Below are 13903 nucleotides of genomic sequence, written 5' to 3'. Positions count from 1 at the left end.
AAATCCTTCCAACACTGTACCTTGGGACTGGGCATGGTTCAGTAATGATAGGTAGGAAGGGAAGTGTGGCATCCACGCCAAGCCACTCCAAATCTAACTCAGGCCTCCTGCCAGACCAAGGGACACAGGACACTGCTGCTAGTCAACAGTCAGGTGAGATGGCCAGCAATCATGACTTCCCTTTGGGTCTTCACTTCCAGGGCCATTGAGTGAAGCCCCTAAAGGCACTTCCAAGCAGCTCCTGCCACTTTGAGTACCCAAAGCTGTCCACCTGCCGGGTGGCAGACCCATGCGGGCAGTGCTGAGCAGTTCCAGCTCAGTGCCTCAGTAGGCACGGCCTCAGGATCCTCTGGGTTTGTTTGTTGTGGTGGTTTGTTTGAAATAGGGTCTCACTTTGTCCCCCAGGCTGCAGTGCAATGGTGTGATCATAACTAGCTACAGCCTCAACCTCCTGGGCTCAAGTGATCCTCCCACCTCAGCCTCCCCAGTAGCATGCATGGATTACAGGTGCCCGCCATCATGCCCATGGCAGCCCAGCTAATTTTTGTAGAGATGGGGTCTTGCTTTGTTGCCCAGGCTGGCCTCAAGCTCCTGGGCTCAAGCGATTCTCCCGCCTCGGCCTCTCACAGTGCTGGGATCAAGGCATGAGCCACACGCCCGGCAGGATCCTCTGCACAGGCAACCACGACCCATCAGAGCTGATACTTCCAACCTGTTTTCCTCAAAATGCACCCAGGTCTGAGGTGAGGAAGGGCAGATCGTGATCTCCTCACTTCCTGAGGCCGCTGCAGGTCTGCTGGGCCTGAATTCAACCAAGGGTTGAACCTGAGATAGAGAACTTTTCTTCTCCCTCAGAATCTTTTGAGGCCCATAACAACTTCATAGACAGTTCACCCCAGCCCCAGATTCCACATTTAGTGTCCTCGTTCCAATCCCAGGATGCCTGCCAGGAACCCCTTCCTCCAGCCTGTGAGGCCCCCTGGGAGGCTCCCATTTCCTCCTAGAACCAAGTCTGACAAATGATCTGAGCTTCTCTGCCTGTCACCACAGCAAACACAGACACCAGATCCACTCCCTGAGCCAGGCCTGGGTTCTCCATGACAGGTCAGGGCCACCCTGGGCAGGCACAGAAGATGCTAGGGAACACCAGGTCCCTCCGAGAAAAGCCCGGGGGCACAGCACCCTTCAGCAGGGCCACCCTGGGGACCAGGACATGCTGGGGAGGGCATGGGAGTCTGCAGGTTCTTCACTCTGCTACAGACGTCTGCCGAGAGCGGGTCCTCAGGCTGTGTTCTGGGGGCAGGACAGCTGCCACGACTCCGCCTCCAGGACGTCTGCGTGAGCCTCCCGAAAGCCCCTGGGGCTGACTCAGCCTGCACCCCTCTCACATTCCTGAGGTTCCTGTCCTTCTTGCCTCACCGTATTATTTAGAACTTAATTAAATGTCGACTTGAGGAAGCAGGATGGTGCAGTGATTGGGGCACAGGTTCCGGAATCCGGTAACCCGGATTCAGATCCCAACTCTATGAATTCCTAGCTGTGGGGCCCTGGGCACTTGGAACCTAAGTATTCTCATCAATGAAATGGGGATGACAACCACGTTCATCTCCTGCGGACGGCTTGAGAATAAAAGGTGAAGCTGGTGAAATGCCCAGCCAATGGCCAGCCCAGGGCAGGTGCTCCATGAACCCCATCTTTTAGCTACTGTTAGTACTGATCTTAGAGCTAGTGATTCTCAACCCTGCTCCCCATTAGAACCATCTGGGGAGCATATAAAAAAAATCTAATTCCTGAAACTCACTCCAGACCAATTCAATCCACATCTCCAGGCATCTTTATTTTCCAAACTACCCCCAGGTACTTCTAGTGGGCAGCCGGTGAGCAGTGGCACTCTAAGCTCCCAGAGGCAGGGCCCAGGCCTCCTTCCCATTCCCCTTGCAAGAACAGCCCAGGAACATGGATGCAGTGGATGCTGCCCACGGCCAAGCTCCAGCGAGGGACTGCAGTCCATCCCCTCCCTCGCCCAGCCTGGAAGAGCTCCCCTTACCTTGGAGGTGTTTCTCCACCACTGTGGGCTGCCCTGGCCTGGGATGGCAGCCCTGGAGGCCCTGGGCACTGGGGGCCAGGCCCTGGAGTCAACCTCGTGCCTTCCTCTAAGGGCCCAGGGTCAGTCCTTCTGGATGATGCTCCTTGTCCTGCACCTGGTGCAACCTCCAGGCTCGGGGAGACCACATTGACCCTGCCGGGTGCTGGAGCCAATTCCAGGCCAGTCCTGAGGCTCTCGCTGGGTGTCTCAGGAGGCTTGGCTTCCACCTTTGTGGGCAGGGGCAGGTGACCAGGGAATGCCTGAGCTGGGCCAGGAACACCATCTCCCTGGCCTGGTGAGGCCCATGCCTGGGCGGGGTCAGCTCCCAGCCCCGAAGCTCTGATGGGGGGCAGCCTCTCCACTGTCCCTTCCAGCACGTCCACCTTCTGGCTCTCTACAGGAAAACAGGCAGGACAAAAACGCACTCCCATGTGGAGGAGTCTGCCACAAAGATACTGCAAGGAATCTGTACAACGCCATTCAGTGCTCAGGTTTATAACAGCCAAAGACTGGAAACAACCCAAATGAAAGGGGCTGGTTGACTAAACCATGAAGCATCCAACAAGGAGTATGGCACAGTCGTGAAAAAGAAGAAATTAATATCTCTGTGGAAGCCTGGGCAACACAGTGAAAGCTTGTCTCTACTAAAAATAAAAATTTTTAAATGAGTTGGGCATGGTCGCACATGCCTGCAATCTGAGCTACTTCGAAGGCTGAGGCAGGAGGATTGATTGAGCACAGTAGATAGAGGCTGCAGTGAGCCATGTTCACGCCACTTGCACTCCAGCCTGGGCAACAGAGTGAGATCCTGTCTCAAAAAAACAATCTGTAAGCGCAACTATGGAGTGATCTCTGGATATAGTGTAAGTGAAAGAAAGCCAGGTGGAGAGCGGTGTGTGTGGGGTCCTGTTTCTCTAAGAAGGGAGCATGTGTGAGTGTGCATATGTGCACATGCGCACATAACCACTGACCATGTTGTCTAGGTAGACTGGACCTCAAGGGAAAGAAAAGACAAAAGCTTTTAAAATGGTTACTTACGTATCAGGGGAGGAAGCGGGGTGCAGAGAACAAAGGTAGAAGATAGACTTCTCTTTTATTTATTTTTTTGAGACAGAATCTCGCTCTTGTCACCCAGGCTGGAGTGCAGTGGCTTGATCTTGGCTCACTGCAGCCTCCACCTCCCTGGTTCAAGCGATTCTCCTGCCTCAGCCTCCCAAGTAGCTGGGATTACAGGCACATGCCACCATGCCTGCTAATTTTTGTATTTTTAGTAGAGACAGTGTTTCACCGTGTTGGCCAATCTGGTCTCAAACTCCTAACCTCAGGTGATCTGCCCACCTAAGCCTCCCAAAGTGCTGGGATTACAGGTGTGAGCCACTGTCCCCGGCCTCTTATTTTTAAGTAAAAAAAAAAAAAAAAATCGGCCGGGCGCGGTGGCTCAAGCCTGTAATCCCAGCACTTTGGGAGGCCGAGACAGGCGGATCACGAGGTCAGGAGATCGAGACCATCCTGGTCTACACGGTGAAACCCCGTCTCTACTAAAAAATACAAAAAACTAGCCGGGCGAGATGGCGGGCGCCTGTAGTCCCAGCTACTCGGGAGGCTGAGGCAGGAGAATGGCGTGAACCCGGGAGACGGAGCTTGCAGTGAGCTGAGATCCGGCCACTGCACTCCAGCCTGGGTGACAGAGCGAGACTCCGTCTCAAAAAAAAAAAAAAAAAATCATAGTGATGGAGTCTCACTATGTTGCCCAGGCTCGTCTCAAACTCCTGGGCTCAAGTGATACTCCCGCCTTGGCCTCCCAAATTGCTGGGATTACAGGAAGGAACCATTGCATCTGGCCTCTCGACTTCTCTTAATACACATTGTTTTGTCTATTTGACTTTGGAACCATGTAAATATCATGCAAAATTATACAAGAAAATTAAAGGTTAACAAAGTAATCCATAAACATTTAAAGCATTTGAGTACCAAGTTGGTGGCATCGCCTGCACAGAAAGGTACTACAGTTGGCCCTTGAGCAACACAGGTTTGAGCTGCATAGGTTCACTTAGATGCAGATTTTCTTCCTTCTCTGCCACCAAGACAGTAAGACGAACCTCTCACCTTCCTCGTCCTCATCAGCCTACTCAATGTGAAAATGACAAGAATGAAGACCCACTTCCACGGAATGAATAGGGAATATATTTTATCTTCCTTGTGATCATCGTAATAACATTTTCTTTTCTCTAGCTTACTCTATTGTAAGAATACCATATTTAACACATAAAACATCACAAGCATGTGTTAATCGCTTATTTATGTTATCAGCAAGACTTCCAGTCAACAGAAGGCTATTAGTAGTTACATTTTGGAAGAGTCAAAAATTATACTTGAATTTTCAACTGTGTAGGAAGTCAGTTCCCCAACCCCGAATTGTTCAAGGGTCAACTGTATTCCAAGTGGTTTTGAAACACAGCAATTGACTATGTATCTCTGGTGGGATATATATGACAAAAAACCCTGCAAAAACAAACAAAAAAAAGAAGCTTTGACGGTTGCCCAGGAATCATACTGTGGGCCGTGTTGTTGGGGACTTTATTCTGAAGCTGTTGTGTCTGCAATGTCAGATAAAGCAAATGGGGTCCCACTCACCTTCCCCAGGCTCCCTGGCATCAGACTGCCCACTGGCACTCAGCACATGCTTTGGTTTTGCTCCCTCTTCTTCCACTTGCTCTTTGTTCTAAAATAACCACCATAAAAAAACGTCATCATTATCATCAATATTGCCTTTCAGGCCACAGACATTTGCTGAGCACCTCCCGTGTGCTTAAGGTAAGGGCATTTAGGTTATTCCACACAGTATCACAGTAACATTGGAGAGCAGACACTGCAGTTACCACTTTAGAGAGAAGGACACTGAGGCCTTCCCAATGTCATAAACTTTAAAAGAGGAGGCGCCCAGCTTCACACCCAGAACCACTTCCTTTCCAGGGCTTCACCATATTCCCCATAAGGGATGAACCCAGCTCCTGATACAGGGTTCAAAATAGGCTGGACCCCAAAGGACTTAAGACTAGAAATGGAAAATAATCATTTAAATATATATGTGTGTGTGTATATATATATATGTATGTGTGTGTGTGTATGTGTGTGTGTGTATATATATATATACATATATATATATATATTTTTTTTTTTTTTTTTTTTTTTGGAGACAAGGTCTTGCTCTGTCATCCAGGCTGCAATGCAGAGGCACAATCTCAGCTCACTGCAACCTCTGCCTCCCAGGTTCAAAAGACCCTCCCAGCTTAGCCTCCCGAGTAGCTGGGACTACAGGCATGCATCACCATGCCCGGCTAATTTTTGTATTTTTAGTAGAGACAGGGTTTCACCATGTTGGCCAGGCGTGTCTCGAGCTCCTGGACTTAAGCTACCCTCCCTCCTAGGCCTCCCAAATTGCTGGGATTACAGGTGTGAGCTACCATGCCTGGCCAGAGATGAAAAATAATCTTAATATGCCAACCCAGATCAATTGATCATGGCTACTACAGCACTGGTTTTGGTTGAATTCTGAAGTCAAATCCCTGCTTAGGGGGAAAGAGTGCCAAGGTCAGTTAGTAATGTGTGCCTGGGAGCTGGGTTGGGGGATCCCATGGTCACCTCTTTACAGTATAGCAGTGTAGCCAGGGGCATGGACTCTGGAGTCAGCCATGCTGGGTTTGAACCCCACCTTCACCACTTGGTCAAGATCCTTAAATTCTCTGCATCTCACTTTCCTCATCTGTAAAACGGGGATAATCACATTATCGGCCTTGTAGAGTCAGTGGGAAGATTTGGGAGTAATGTGCAAATGTCCTAGAAGTGTGCCCAGCACATAGTGGGTGCTCAATAGCTCTGCGGATTTTGTCCTGCCAGGAACCAAGAGCTATCAATGTTAAATGGGCCCAGTGTAAGGACACTGACCCAGAGAAGCTCTCAGCAGCTTTTCCTTAAATCCAAATGGTCCACATCAGACCAGTGTCTGGCCTGCCCATGCTTTCACCCATAAAACAGACCAGTGTCTGGCCTGCCCATGCTTTCACCCATAAAACAGCCCAGAGCCCTCAGTATGCTCAGCTAGTCCATACTTAAGCAAGTATTTCCAGATGGTCTGACCTCTTGCTGGGTCCTCATGCAAGAGCATGGTGCTTCTTGGGTTTGCACCCTTCGATGAAGTCCCTAAGATGCATCCTGGCACATGTTACAGCACCAGTGCCAGCCACAGCCCAGAGCCTTGCTTGCCCCCCAGGTGTAAGGCACTCACCAGTCTTGGGGCTTCTGTGGCCAAGGCAAGAGAAGCCTCTGTATCAGTGAGTGCCTTATGCCTGGGGGCCCAGCCAGGGCCTTCCCCTGCCTTGCCACAGAAGCCCTTAATTAGAAGCCCAGAAGCCAAAAACGGCTCAGGACGTATTTTGCTGGGCTTGGATTTTTTTTTTTTTTTTTTTTTTTGAGACAGGGTCTCGCTCTGTTGTCCAGGCTGGAGTGCAGTGGTTGGATCCCAGCTCACTGCAGCCTCAACCTTCCAGGATTAAGTAATCCAGTGATCCTCTCACCTCAGCCTCACGAGTAGCTGGGACTACAGGTACGTGCTGCCACCTCCAGCTAATTGTTGGTTGACGTTGTTTTATAGAGACAAGGTACTCACTTTATTACCCAGGTTTAAATTTTTCAATTTGTTCCCAACTTTTAAAATCTATGAGATTTTTACAGTTAGGATCCCTTTTGGGGTGAGAGAATTGTTTCCCATTTTTACTGTGGTGATGGTGATATGGATAGAAACATTTGTGGAGCTATATATTTGAAATGTGCATAGTTTGTGTGTATGTGCAGTTTATTACATGTAAATTATACCATCATAATTATTATGTAATTACTAAACCTTAATAAAACTCTCTAGAAAAAAAAAAAGTCTAAGTTCCCAGCTTTTCTTAAAAAATCTGAGGATGGCCAGGCATGGTAGCTCACACCTATGATCCCAGCACTTTGGGAGGCTGAGGAGGGTAGATCACCTGGGGTCGGGAGTTCAAGACCAGCCTGGCCAACATGGTGAGGTGAAACCCTGTCTCTACAAAAATACAAAAATTAGCCAGGTATGGTGACAGGCACCTGTAATCCCAGCTACTCGGGAGGCTGAGGCAGGGAGAATCACATGAACCCAGAAGGCGGAGGGTGCAGTAAGCCCAGATCACACTGCTGCACTCCAGCCTGGGGGGCAGAGTAAGACTCTTGTCAAAAAAAACACACGCACACAGAAAAAAACCTGAAGATCTGGCAACTCTAGGCCAAGATGGCAAAACTCGGCTAGGGCAGTCTTCTCTAAGCAGGGCACTACAGCTGTCCCAAATGTCTCCCCAACCCTAAGGTGTTGGTTCCACTGTTTGTCTACACCGTGCCCTCTACTCTAAATTACTACCTGCTCATTACTTTGCGATTTCAGCACACCAAGCTTTGACCTCTGAACAGTAAGGACATAGCACATGGAGAACACACAGCCCAGCATCTGGTGTGGGGGAGGCACTTCATCAAAACTGCTCGCTGCCGCTGTCACCAGGATCACCAGAGTCATCAATGTGGCCCAGATCCCCTGCTCAGCAGACAGCTCCCCCTTATCCTTCTGCAGGCTCCGTCCTGCCGCCCCCAGAGCTGGGGCGACTGGAGGCATGAAACAGACCTCCTCCTCTTTCACCCACTGGCAGAAAGGGACTTGGAGAGACTGTCCTTTGGCAGACCTTGTTGGGCTCAAACTGTCCTCTGCTTCCCCCGTCTTTAGGGTAGGCAGGCGCATGCGTGTGCACCCCCCACCCCCAGCTGGGTTCTGTCTTCAGGGCTCAGCCTTCTAGTCCCTGCCGTTTCTGTGCTTCCTCACACACCATTCTAAAGGACTGGTGCCTCTGAACACATATGCCTGGGGCTGTTTTCCAGGAGAGCACACCTGGCTTCCAGGTATCATCGAATTCACTGCTAGAACCAAATGAAGTGCCGCTGGGGACTTCTGAAGATCTCAGGAGGACCTTCACAAAGTCCTGGCACAATTTTCAAATTTAACCGCCAGTGCTAGGATTTAATTCCATTCCGAAGATGGTTGCCATGCTCCACTCTCCCAGGAAACTCAGTCCCCAAGAAGCCTCCATAATGCACAGCGTTCAGCACTGACGATGTGTTTAGCAGCCGTGGCTGTGTCTCAGTTCACCGCTCATTCTCTGAGCCCTTCCTGCAAGACCTGCCCTGGCCTCACAACATGGAGGGAAGCAGAGGTTTCCTGTCATGGGCCAATCAGCAGCCGACAGCCTGATGGGGAGACTGGACCAAACCTAAAGACATTCCTGGTATGTTTATAAAACGCCAGGGCCAGAGGAGAGATTTAGCAAGTTCCAGTGGAGCAGGACAGACGGGAAATGGCACAAGAACTCAAAAAAGAGGAAGTTCTATGACTTCCCTTACCCAGAAATGCCTTCATGCAACATATGTAACAGCTAATTTCATTAATACATGAAGCACTCTTACAAATCAATAAGAAAAAAAAAAAAAAATAGGAAAGAGGGGGAAAAGATATGAGCAGGCAGTCCACAGAAAATACAAAAGGTTGCAAACCTGTGAGTGATGTTCAGTCTTCTAGCAAAATAAATATAAATCAAAACTATGAGACATATTAGTCTAGTTTTGGTTATATTTGAAATTTTCCATAATAAAAACCTAAAAATTTTTCATAAGTTCAAAAGGTTAGCTTTAAGAGACATAAAAATAATTGTCTTATTTGGGTCTGATACAAATAAACTGTAAATTTTTATTTTATTTATTTATTTTTGTGTGTGTGTGAGACAGAGTCTCACTTTGTCGCCCAGGCTGGAGTGCAGTGGCGCAATCTCAGCTCACTGCAACCTCTGCCTCCCGGGTTCCAGTGATTCTTCTGCCTCAGCCTCCCCGGTAGCTGGGACTACAGGCGCCCGCCACCACACCCAGCTAATTTTTGTATTTTTAGTAGAGCCGGGGGTGGGGGGGGCGTTCACCATACTGGCCAGGCTAGTCTTGAACTCCTGACCTTGTGATCTGCCCACCTTGGCCTCCCAAAGTGCTGGGATTACAGGTGTGAGCCACCACACCCAGCTTTTTTTTTTTTTTTAAGATGGAGTTTTTGGTCTTGTTGCCCAGGCTGGAGTATGGTGGCACAGTCTTGGCTCATTGCAACCTCCAACCTCCTGGGTTCAAGCAATTCTCCTGCCTCAGCCTCCCGAGTAGCTGACGTTACAGGCATGTACCACCATGCCCAGCTAATTTTTGTATTTCTATTAGAGACAGGGTTTCAGCATGTTGGCCAGGCTGGTCTTGAACTCCTGACCTCAGATGATCACCCGCCTCAGCCTCCCAAAGTGCTGGGATTACAGGCTTGAACCACCTCGCCCAGCCTAAAATATTTTTAAAGTATAAGATAATCAGGGAAATTAGAACACCGAACTTCAGTAATACTAAAAAGTTATCATTCGGCCCAGTGCAGTGGCTTGTGCCTATAATCCCAACACTTCGGGAGGCTGAGGCAGGAGGATTGCTTGAGCCCAGGAGTTCAAGACCAGCCTGGGCAACGTAGTGAGACCCTGTCTCTAAATAAAAATAAATAAAGTTATTCACTTTTTTAGGTGTGATGATAGTATCAAGATTATGTTTTTTTAAAACAGCCCTTATCTTTTTGGTATAAATGCTAAAACGTTTATGAAAGAAATGATCCAACATCTCAGATTTCCTTAAAATAATCCGAAGGGAGAAGTGGGTGGGGAAAAGAGAAAAAAAAATGCACAATAATTTCCCATTTTCATTCACCAGAAAAGCAAAGAATCAAAAGCATTCCCACACCTTGATGGTAGGAGACTGATTTGGAGTAACTTCTTTGAAGGCTGATTTGCCTTTATCCGTATCAATTTACCATTTGGCTTGGCATTTCCACTGTGGGAGTGTATCATGCAGATAAACCCACACTTGTGTTCAGTGACATACATCTATGGATATTCACTGCATCATTATTTATAGTTGCCAAAAATAAGAAACAATAGAAACAAACGAGGATCTGGGCTGGTTAACAACTGAAGACACAGCCCCCCAAAGGGAGTACTCGGAATATATTCATAACGATATGAACATCAATCAATGCCCAAAATATATTAAGTAAAAAATTAGAAATCAGGGCCAGGACAATGTGAATGACATTTAAATTAAAATAAAACAATTCTGCCAGGAGCGATGGCTCACACCTGTAATCCCAGCACTTCGGGAGACCGAAGCATGCAGATCACTTGAGGTCAGAAGTTTGAGACCAGCCTGGCCAATATGGTGGAACCCCATCTCTACTGGCCAGGCATGGTGGTGGGCATCTGTAATCCCAGCTACTCCGGAGGCTGAGACAGGAGAATCGCTTGAACCCGGGAGGCGGAGGTTGCAGTGAGTCAAGATCACACCATTGTACTCCAGCCTGGGTGACAGACTGAAGCTCCATCTCAAAAACAAAACAAATCAACAAAGCAATTCTGGTGGACAGATTGTGGGAAAAACAAAACAAAACAAAAGAGTACTGTGGATACCAAGTTGCTTGTAGACACAGCCTCTATCTGGAAGGATTCAAAGGAAATCAGAACCCATGCTTGCCTGTGGGGCAGGGTATTGGTGTTCTGGGGCCTGGGGGATGGAATAGGAAAGAGATGTATGCTCTTTACATTATTTTTTTTTACTATATGCATATTAATTTTGTTAAAGCTATTGATTAGACCTATTTTATTACTTACAGTCGTGACTCTGTATCTGCCAGGGATCGGTTCCTGGGCCCCCTCCACACCAAAATCTATGGCTGCTGAAGTCCCTGATATAAAATGTCATGGTATTTGCATGTAACCTACACACATCCTCCCATACACTTTAAATCACCTCTAGATTACTTATAATACCTCATACAATGTAGATGCTATATGAGTAGTTGTTATACTATCGTGTAACAACTGTATTATTATTTAGAGAATAATGACAAGAAAGAAAAACCTGTACATGCCCAGTACGGACACACCATCATAGGACTAACTACATTTTGATCTGAGATTTGATTGAATCTGCAGATGTAGAACCCGCAAATGTGGAGGGCTGACTATACTTAGATTAAATTTCTTTCTTTTTTTAAGAGACAGGGCCTCACTCTGTGGCCCAGGCTGGAGTGCACTGGCACAAACATAGCTCACTGAAGCCTCCGTTTCCAGGGCTCAAACAATTCTCCCACCTTAGCCTCCCGAGTAGCTAGGACTACAGACATGTGCCACAATGCCTGGCAAATTTTGTAATTTATTTTTTGTAGAGACAGGGTCTTACTCTGTTGCCCAGGCTGGTCTCAAACTCCTGGCTTCAAGAAATCCTCCCACCTTGGCCTCCCAAAGCACTAGGATTACAGGCATGAGCCACTGCACCCAGCATAATTTTATTTTTTTAAAGCTGGGCTTGGTTAGGTTCACACTGCCCTGCAGGCCAAGCCCTCAGGAGAGGCACCGTGGAGACAGCGGGGGCTGGGGAGAGGGGCAGCTCTGACAGGAGCTGCAGGGCAGGGAGGGGAAGGGGCAGCACGGGAGCTCCAGCCTGGTGCGGGGAGGGGAGGCATGCTTCTGTCCTCGGTAGCTGACACAGAGTCAAGCACAGACCCCTTTGACCCCAGCTCATCTCTTGCCAGAGGCTGGTAAGTCACTTCAGGGGTCTGAAATGGTGGCTCCAGGTTGTCTGAGTGTTGCTAAGTGGCTGCCCCTAGCTGTCCCCAAACAGGGTGTTCCCTCTGCAGACCTCACCCCCCATATCCTTCTCCCAGCGGCCAAGCTTCCATTAGCCTGCAGGATTGATTATGCAACTCTTGGGAACAGCCGCTCCCAGGAATGCCACCCTCCACCCACAGGCTCCGGCTCCTGCCTGCTGTCCCCCTGGGTCACTGTCAACACTCGTCTCCCCACAGGCAGCTGCACTCTCCACCCCCTCTGGAGCTAAGCTCAAGGTTGGGAACAGGAGGTGGCGGGTGGGTTTCTGAGCGGGGCTCCATCAGGAGAGACTGGCCACTTTTGCCTTTCCCACCCCATGTGTGAAGGAGCAGAAGGGCAGTCACCGGGCTGTCAGAGAAGTGTGGTGGTCCTCTCTCCCAAACCACCAGCATGTCCCCCACGGGAACCCTGTAGTCTGGCCAGAGCCCCGCTTCTTCCCTTCCCTGGGGAGAATGGCAGGCAGTATCCTGCCTGGAAATCCACTTATGACCCGTTTAAGGTTCCGGCTCTCCTTTTCCCCATCAACAGGTCACACAGGAAGGGGACACCATGCCTCCAGCTCTCCAAACACTGGCTGCCTGGCCAGTCGCCCACCAGCGCCGGGGCCTCCCTTCCAGCTAGGGCAGGGAAGCAGGAACCAACCTCCTCAGGGCTGTCACCTGGGCTGCCTCCCCTCCAGGGGACATGCCCTTGCATGAGGAAATCCACCACCTTCGATTTCTGGAATGTGGCCCCCACCAAAGCGATGGCCCTGTCCACCGCAGCCACCATCCTGAAGACCGCCTCCAGCCTGGCACTGTGCTGGGCCGCATCCTGCTGCATGGCCCTCACCAGCTCCAGGACCTCCGGCCACCCGGCCTGGGTGTCAGTGCAGGGAGCCCCATCAGCCCTGCCCGGGCCTGGTGCCCAGGAGGCCTCCAGCCTGCGCAGGCCCCGCTCCAGGTGGCCCATGTCTCGGCAGATGCTCTGCAACTTCTCTGTGACATCTTCTTGGAAGTGAAGGAGCTGGTCCACCTTCTCGTTCAGCATGTTCAGCTTTTTGTCCATGGTGGTTAAACAGGCCTTGCCCAACCCTGGCAGCCCCCAGTGCCCCAGACTCTCCTTGGAGGTTCCTGACATGCTGGTGCAGGCTTGACCAGGGTAAGAGTGGGAATGACGAGAGGCACAGACCCCTGGTTCTCATTCAGGCGGTGGTGTCTGCAAGGTCCTTGTCCTCCATAGCTGACAGCCTCCCGGCAGCACCAACCCCCACGATGGCCTGGGCTGTGTGAGGAGTGCAGAGACCCGGGTTCTTCCTGTGCCTTGGCTTTGCTTATCTCCCACCCTCCACGGGCCTGTGAGTGACAGGCCGAGGTCGGCCCAGGCCCTTCTCCTTGGGGCCCCTTTGACATCACGGCAGCATTTAACATTCCTCTCTGAGAGGCTGCTGATGGGCAAATATGTTAAGAATCTGCCCAGAGCAGGCAGGGTTCATGCAACTAATAGTTTGGTTCAGAGGAAAGGAAAGGGTCCTTTGGAGAATGGCACCTGCTGGCTGGGCTCCAGGAGGGATCCCAGGGCAGAGGAAGGTCCTTAGAGGCCCAGAGCCCTGAGGCCACACATATCAGAGTCACAGTACAAAGCAAGACAGAGACAGAAAGGAATGTGAGGCCACTCAGCAAAGTTCTGACTTCTGCCATGATGAACATTTTGATGCTTCTGCAAATTTAAAACAAACTTCAGGTGCCCCTACTACACCAGCGTTCAGAACATGTGTTTAGACTGTCTGTGGGATGGCTGGCAGGTCCCTCCCCACCAGGGCCTTCAGTCACTAGTCACTGGTACCTAAAAATAGAACTGAGGGCAATGGCCCTGGCCACCTGCCAAGTGCTGTCCCGAGGGCCCGTGTTCTTCACTGGGCTCTGGGGGGGACACTCACCAGAGACACTTGCTCCCCGAGTAACAACTATGCAGGTATCAGACACGCAGTTTCCATACTGAAACAGACTTAGCAGGGACCCAGAGCACAACAGGCCTGTGTTTCCTGTGG

The 13903-nt window shown here is 49.9% G+C and overlaps 1 protein-coding gene across 7 annotated transcripts in view; it reads right to left on the bottom strand.

Moving 5' to 3' along the window:
• Positions 1-13903, bottom strand: part of MYLK3 (myosin light chain kinase 3) — a 57635-nt gene that overhangs the window by 28825 nt on the left and 14907 nt on the right. For 3 of the 7 annotated variants that reach the window (XM_010354857.2, XM_030925630.1, XM_030925631.1), the window contains exons 2-3: positions 4721-4808; positions 2048-2480 (exon numbers count right to left, since the gene is read on the bottom strand). In XM_010354857.2, the coding sequence (XP_010353159.1) occupies positions 2048-2480; positions 4721-4808 (521 nt within the window). Of the gene's footprint in view, positions 1-2047; positions 2481-4720; positions 4809-12516; positions 13130-13903 lie in introns of those variants that run through there. The other 4 variants (XM_010354855.2, XM_010354856.2, XM_030925632.1 and 1 more) reach the window with 2 other exon arrangements.

This window comes from Rhinopithecus roxellana, chromosome 20 (assembly GCF_007565055.1).
Source record: "Rhinopithecus roxellana isolate Shanxi Qingling chromosome 20, ASM756505v1, whole genome shotgun sequence".
NCBI classification, from domain to species: domain Eukaryota; kingdom Metazoa; phylum Chordata; class Mammalia; order Primates; family Cercopithecidae; genus Rhinopithecus; species Rhinopithecus roxellana.
The sequence above is the reverse complement of the archived record's forward strand: the minus strand, read 5'-3'. Positions and strand labels throughout refer to the sequence as shown.